The 7,500-nt window shown below is 45.8% G+C and overlaps 1 protein-coding gene across 1 annotated transcript in view; it reads left to right on the top strand.

Moving 5' to 3' along the window:
• LOC143295126 (pyrethroid hydrolase Ces2e-like) overlaps window positions 1-7,500 on the top strand; it is a 65,996-nt gene that overhangs the window by 53,393 nt on the left and 5,103 nt on the right. Inside the window, exons 7-8 of the mRNA XM_076606690.1 lie at window positions 3,382-3,501; window positions 5,000-5,073. Of these exons, the coding sequence (XP_076462805.1) occupies window positions 3,382-3,501; window positions 5,000-5,073 (194 nt within the window). The remainder of the gene's footprint in view (window positions 1-3,381; window positions 3,502-4,999; window positions 5,074-7,500) is intronic.

Consider the following 7,500-nt stretch of genomic DNA (forward strand, 5'->3'; position numbering starts at 1 on the left):
CATCAGTTTCCCAGGAAGCGATGTCTATGTCACAGGCTTTGAGGTTTGTCTTCAAGGTGTCCTTGAAGCGCTTGCAGGGTCTTCCAAGTTCGCGGTGGCCTTCCTTCAGCTGGCCATACAAGAGCATCTTCAGGATCCTGCTGTCTGTCATACGGACAACGTGTCCTGTCCAGCGTAGCTGGCACTGGATCAGCAGGCTTTCGATGCTGGGCAGGCCGCTCCTCACTAGGACCTGGAGGTTGGAGACCCTGTCTTGCCACTTTATGCCGAGGATCTTTCGTAGGCATCTCTGGTGAAACTGCTGAAGTTGTTGAATGTGACGGCGATAGGTCGTCCGTGTTTCACAGCAGTACAACAAGGTGGTTGGCACAACAGCTCTGTAGGTTTTGATTTTGGTGCTGAGCCTGTTGCATTTGTTGTTCCACAGCCTGTTGTTGAATCTGCCAAAGGCGGAGCTGGCCTTGGCGATGCGCAGCGTCACTTCTGCATCAAGGGCTCCGTTGCTGCGTAGGATGCTGAACGGGTAGCAAAACTTGTCGACTTACTTGATCTCTGTGTCATCGATCTTGATTGCAGGTGGAGGGGAGGCACTGGCGTTCTGTGAGCTAGCTGGTTGGTACATGGAATCGGTCTTGCTGAGGCTGATGGTGAGCCAAAGCGCCTGCAGGAGGTTGAGAACCAGTCATCAGCGAAGAGGAACTCTCTCAACAGTGCCTCAAACACCCTGGACCTGGCGTGGAGTCGCCGCAAGTTGAAAAAGTTTGCCATCTGTGCGAAACTGAATGTAGATGCCCCGGTTACAGTCTTGGAAGACGTCAATCAGCATGGCAGAGAAGAGAATGGAGAACAGTGTGTGTGCCAGGACTCAGCCCTACTTCACTCCATTTACCACAGGGAACGGATCCGACATGTCAGTATTTTCCTGTACTCTCGCCTGCATGCCATCGTGGAATGATGCAATCAGCTGGATTAGGCTCTCTGGGCAGCCGAACTTTAGGAGGATCTTCCACAGACCACGGTGGTTCACCGTGTCGAAGGCCTTAGTCAGGTCTACAAAGACCATGTGGAGCTCCTTGTTCTGCTCACGGCACTTTTCTTGCATCTGACGTTCGACAAACACCATGTCACATGTTCCCCTGCCTGAGCGGAAGCCGCACTGTGCTTCAGGGATGACTGTTGGAGACATGGTCAACCAGTCTGTTGAGTATGATGCCGGCGATGCAGAGGAGAGAGATTCCACGGTGGTTATCGCAGGATGTTTTGTCTCCCTTTCGTTTGTAAATGTGGACAATTGAAGCATCCTTGAAATCCTGTGGGACCTCCCCTCTCTCCCAGATAGACTGGAACAGGGCGGTCAGCTTGTCTGTCAGCACCTCGCCTCCATACTTGTAGATGTCAGCCTGGGTTCCATCCACTCCTGGTGCTTTTCCTGACGTTGTCAGCTTCAGGGCCTTCCGGGTCTCGGCCTTGGTGGAAGGGGCAGCTAGCGAGTCATTAACTGGTAGCTGTGGGAGGACTGCAATTACCTCGTCAAATACGGACGAGTCCCTGTTGAGGAGGGTGTTGAAGTGCTCTGCCCAGCGGGCAAGGATGTCTTTCTTGTCTGTCAGGAGGGTTGATCCTGTGACTCTCGGCCCATACACAGCTCGGAGACCATCACTGAAGGTCTTCATGTCGTGAGCATCAGCAGCGGACTGAAGCTCTTTGGACTTTCTCTCCCACCACGTGTTCTTCATCTCACGCAGCCTCTTCTGTACGAGTTGCTTGGTTTCCAAGAACTGGTCCGTCCTCCTCTGGCAGTCTTTATCGGAAATGTGATCCTGATGCCGTATATGCAGTGTGTTCAGGAGCTTGGAGACTCCAGAGTCGTTCTCATCAAACCAGTCTTTGTGGCTCCTCTGTACGAAGCCGAGTGTGTCAGCTGCTGCTGTGTACACAGCATCTCTAAAGGTGCTCCATACATCTTCTACATCAGTCGATGCAGGAATTTTTTGGAGAGCTGATTGGATTTGCTGCTGCAGCACGTCCTAAAAATGTACATATATGGGAAGAAATAAGAAGAAGAGGAAGAAAAAAAACAAAAACAAAAAACAACCACAACAACAACATCACCACCAAAAAACAATGGACTGACAACATTAAAGACTGGACGAGGAAACCATTTGCAGAGACTCAGATGTCTCCACAGACTTAAATGAGAAATGGACCACTTGGAGAGTTCCCTTCTTACGTAATTTATAGAGGCGCGTCACGTGATCTGTACTCACGAAGTTGATTGGCTCTCCGAAATTTCGAGTAACAAAAGCGATCGAGAGAGGCAGAACATGCGAAACAGCAGTCAGCTATTTTCGACCTTTTGCTTCGGATTTTTTTTATTTATCTATTTTTATTGTGCATACGATGTCACATCACTGTATAGAGTTTGAGTTGTATCAATAGAAGCTATCAACTGAAGAAATGAAGGCTACAACAGCACTTGTTTGCTGCTTTCGCCTAAGTCGATCGCCTTTGGCATTGCTCGCGAATTCGAGTAAAAGTTAGATGCGTATGCACGAGATCCAAGATGGCCGTGGAACTCTACAGTTACCAGTCCCTGGATTTTAGTGGATGTTGTCTGGACAGCAGTGAAGACAGCGCCACCACTCTCCCCCGCCTGTCTCTGACTCTCTGGGATTCCGCCAGATTCATACCTGTCCATTCTTGGATATTGATTTTTTTTTTCCCCCATCAAGAACACAATGCAATTTGTCACAGGGGTAAATAAAGTGTACTTGACTTGACTTGACCCAGTACAAAGGATCAGGTAAGAAAAGTGTGTCTTATTAGGGAGGATGTGTACACACTTTCGTCGGGACTCCCCGGTTATTTTTAGCGAGAACTGCGTGCGCACGCGCGTCTCCATTGCCGGCTTTTCTTTGTCACCCAAATGCTAAGGTTTCGTAGTGGAAATCGCCTGTTCCGACAAAAAGGATTTTTAACTATTTCGAGGAGTATTTTTTGCAAGTTTACAAGTTATTTTTCGTTTTAAACTCACACCAGTTATTTGCTTTAATCTTCTGTCGAAAAGTTGATCGAAGAAAGGCAGTGCACACTCAGAAAAGCCCATGACGTCATATGACCTTTTTTGTCGCTCTGCAAGCGACGAAAGGTTCCCGACGAAAGCGTGTGCACAATCTCCCTAATAATGTGCATTGTTCAGTTTAACGTCTTTCCATTTGAAGTGATATAAGTAATAATGTGCATGCGTGTGTGTGTGTGTGTGTGTGTGTGTGTGTGTGTGTGTGTGTGTGTGTTATATGTGTGTGTGTGTGTGTGTGTGTGTGTGTGTGTGTGTGTGTGTGTGTGTGTGTGTGTGTGTGTGATGTATTGTACTGTGTGCAGCTCGGATGGTGGAGAAATATGCGCGAAAGAAACGGATTCCTTTTTACTTCGATGAGCACTTCACTGAAGTCTACAAACTGGAACCTTTCAGGCTGTTTGGAAACGTGGCAAATTTCGGACGTGAGCACGTGATAATTAACAGCTTCGCGTTTGCTGTTGTGTCTAAGTGTTTGTGTCTACCTCTTTCTTTCTTTCTTTCTTTCGTTTTTTCTTTCTTTCTTTCTTCAGTTTATATTATTTTATCATCTCGACGCGTCGACGGGCGCAATAGCCGAGTGGTTAATGCGTTGGACTTTCAATATGAAGGTTCCGGGTTCGAATCACGGCGACGGCGCCTGGTGGGTAAAGGGTGGTGATTTTTACGACCCCCTTTGTGTGTATACGCAAGCAGAAGATCAAATACGCGCGTTAAAGATCCTGTAATCCCTGTCAGCGTTCGGTGGGTTATGGAACAATGACATACCCAGCATACCCACCCCCCACCCCCGAAAGCGGAGTATGGCTGCATACATGGCGGGGTAAAAACGGTCATACACGTAAAAGCCCACTCGTGTACATACGAGTGAACGTGGTAGATGCAGCTCACGAGCACAGAAGAAGACGAAGAAGAATCTAGACGGGTGTATTTAAAAAAAAATATATTTGATCTTAATTGAAAATTTTGAAAATGTAATATCAGATATATTTAAGTTCTCTTTTGATTCATCAGATGTGAACTGTGTCTGTTGCTTGATATTTGTTGTTTTGATCTGTGAAAAAAACAGCAACAAAAACAAACCGTTACTTCTGTCGTTGTTGTTTCTGTTGTCTGAATTAGTGAGTGATTGCATGTGTGTGTGTGTGTGTGTGTGTGTGTGTGTGTGTGTGTGTGTGTGTGTGTGTGTGTGTGTGTGTGTGTGTGTGTGTGTGTGTGTGTGTGTGTGTGTGTGTGTGCGCGCGTGCGTGTGTGTGTTAAAGTAACGGTTATTATCAATTTGTCCGTGCTTGATTTACCCGAATGAAGAGATCTGGGTTTCAGGTAAAACGTTAATGTAACGGTTATTATCAATTTGTCCGTGATTGAGTTACCCGAATGAAGAGATCTGGGTTTCAGGTAAAACGTTAATGTAACGGTTATTATCAATTTGTCCGTGATTGAGTTAGCCGAATGAAGAGATCCGGGTTTCAGGTAAAACGTTAATGTAACGGTTATTATCAATTTGTCCGTGATTGATTTACCCGAATGAAGAGATCTGGGTTTCAGGTAAAACGTTAATGTAACGGTTATTATCAATTTGTCCGTGATTGAGTTAGCCGAATGAAGAGATCTGGGTTTCAGGTAAAACGTTAATGTAACGGTTATTATCAATTTGTCCGTGATTGAGTTACCCGAATGAAGAGATCTGGGTTTCAGGTAAAACGTTAATGTAACGGTTATTATCAATTTGTCCGTGATTGAGTTAGCCGAATGAAGAGATCTGGGTTTCAGGTAAAACGTTAATGTAACGGTTATTATCAATTTGTCCGTGATTGAGTTACCCGAATGAAGAGATCTGGGTTTCAGGTAAAACGTTAATGTAACGGTTATTATCAATTTGTCCGTGCTTGAGTTACCCGAATGAAGAGATCTGGGTTTCAGGTCTGGTGTACCACGAGTACAACTGCTGGGAGGATCCTCACAACACAACGGCAAGTCTTATCAGCGTGTCACATGTGAGTATACCTACATCTGTGAGGCTGCTTATATCGGACCCCCTACAACCCCCCCCCCGGCCCCCCACCTCCCAGCTGGACCCCATCCCTTACCCAACCCGAGCGAATGGATCGATTAAAAGACGGGCGCAATAGCCGAGTGGTTAAAGCGTTGGACTGTCAATCTGAGGGTCCCGGGTTCGAATCACGGTGACGGTGCCTGGTGGGTGAAGGGTGGAGATTTTTACGATCTCCCAGGTCAACATATGTGCAGACCTGCTAGTGCCTGAACCCCCTTCGTGTGTATAAAATTATGCAAGCAGAAGATCAAATACGCATGTTAAAGATCCCGTAATCCATGTCGGCGTTCGGTGGGTTATGGAAACAAGAACATACCCAGTATGCACACCCCCGAAAACGGAGTATGGCTGCCTACATGGCGGGCCCGGTAAAAATGGTCATACACGTAAAAGCCCACTCGTGTGCATACGAGTGAACGTGGGAGAAGAAGAAGAAGAAGAAGAAGAAGATCAATTAAATGTTCCACACTGCCTGGGTAGAGCCGACTGACAGCTACCATCATTCCTTTCCCGTGTCATTCAATCGGTCACATGCCTCGGACTTCTGTTTATGAATCCGTGGCCACGCACGCACACGCGCACACGCACACGCACACACGCGTATAGTTCATTCCTATAATTATTCATTTATTCATAACCTCACTTGTTGATTAAGTTTGTTTATCTCGGACGAAGACAACACGTAAAAATTTCTCCGCGTGAAATCGGGGCCATCTTTTTCTGGCCAGGGGAGTTTCAGTTTCAGTTTCAGTAGCTCAAGGAGGCGTCACTGCGTTCGGACAAATCCATATACGCTACACCACATCTGCCAAGCAGATGCCTGACCAGCAGCGTAACCCAACATGCTTAGTCAGGCCTTGAGAAGGCCAGGGGAGAGCATTCACATCACTGTCATTCCGTCGAGGCCACCAGGTTCTCCCCCTCTCTTCCTGTCTCCCAGCGAGCACGTCAAAAATGGATTCTCTCTCTCTCTCTCTCTCTATATATATATATATATATATATATATATATATATATATATATATATATATATGTGTGTGTGTGTGTGTGTGTGTGTGTGTGTGTGGATCTTTTCCGTTTTTTTAATCTCAATCTGTGATCTTTAAACTTTTAGAAGGTATACAAATGCAAGAAATGATAACTCTGACTGTAGCCGGGTTTTCGCATGCTGCGTCACACACACACACACGCACACACACACACACACACACACACATATATATATATATATTTTTTTTTTTTTTAACAGATTTTTCTTATTGAGCCTGTTTTCCTGTATGTGCTCTAAGGGGGATGTGATAAAATATTGATATATATATATATAGAAAAGAACGCACATAAAGGTTTTTAGTTTTTGTCTGCATCTTCTGGTTGGAAGAAATCGTGCTGTCGGCAATGATGTGTATTTGTGTGTGTGTGTGTGTGTGTGTGTGTGTGTGTGTGTGTGTGTGTGTGTGTAAGTATGTGTGTGTATGCGTGCGTGCGTGTGTGTAAAACAAACAGAACATCTGCTTACATGCAGTGATGGAGTGATGGCCTAGAGGTAACACGTCCGCCTAGGAAGCGAGAAAATCTGAGCACGCTGGTTCGAATCACGGGGCTCAGCCGCCGATATTTTCTCCCCCTCCACCAGACCTTGAGTGGTGGTCTGGACGCTAGTCATTCGGATGAGACGATAAACCGAGGTCCCGTGTGCAGCATGCACTTAGCGCACGAAAAAGAACCCATGGCAACAAAAGGGTTGTTCCTGGCAAAATTCTGAAGAAAAATCCACTTCGATAGGAAAAACAAATAAAACTGCACGCAGGAAAAAACACAAAAAAAGGGTGGTGCTGTAGTGTAGCGACGCGCTCTCCCTGGGGAGAGCAGCCTGAATTTCACACAGAGAAATCTGTTGTGATAAAAAGAAATACAAATACAAATACAAAGTATGCAGCCAACAAAGGATTCCTTCTTCCTCGCCCCCGCACAGCAGTTACAATCGTTCTAAGGGAAAGAACCCAAGAAAGAATGGATTCCGACAGCATTTCAAAGCATTTCCTCCCTTCGTTTCACGACAAGAACAACGGCAACACACACACACACACACACACACACACACACACACACACAAATACACAAATCACGGCAAAATATTTGATAAGGGTATTTCATCATTAACTGGAGAAGAAAAAAAATAAGAAGTAAATGCTGTGCATATTCAGTCTATTTTCACAACTGTTTCTGTTGCGTAGCAAGTGTTCTGAACTGATAAACGCGTTCGTGAGTGAAATAATTTTGTATGCACGCTCATGAAAATGCGGCGCCCATGCACGCACTGATTTCATGTCCTGTTTTTCAGACTACAGGACAGAAGTTTGAACTGCTG

Source organism: Babylonia areolata, chromosome 20 (assembly GCF_041734735.1).
Source record: "Babylonia areolata isolate BAREFJ2019XMU chromosome 20, ASM4173473v1, whole genome shotgun sequence".
Taxonomy (NCBI): Eukaryota; Metazoa; Mollusca; class Gastropoda; order Neogastropoda; family Buccinidae; genus Babylonia; species Babylonia areolata.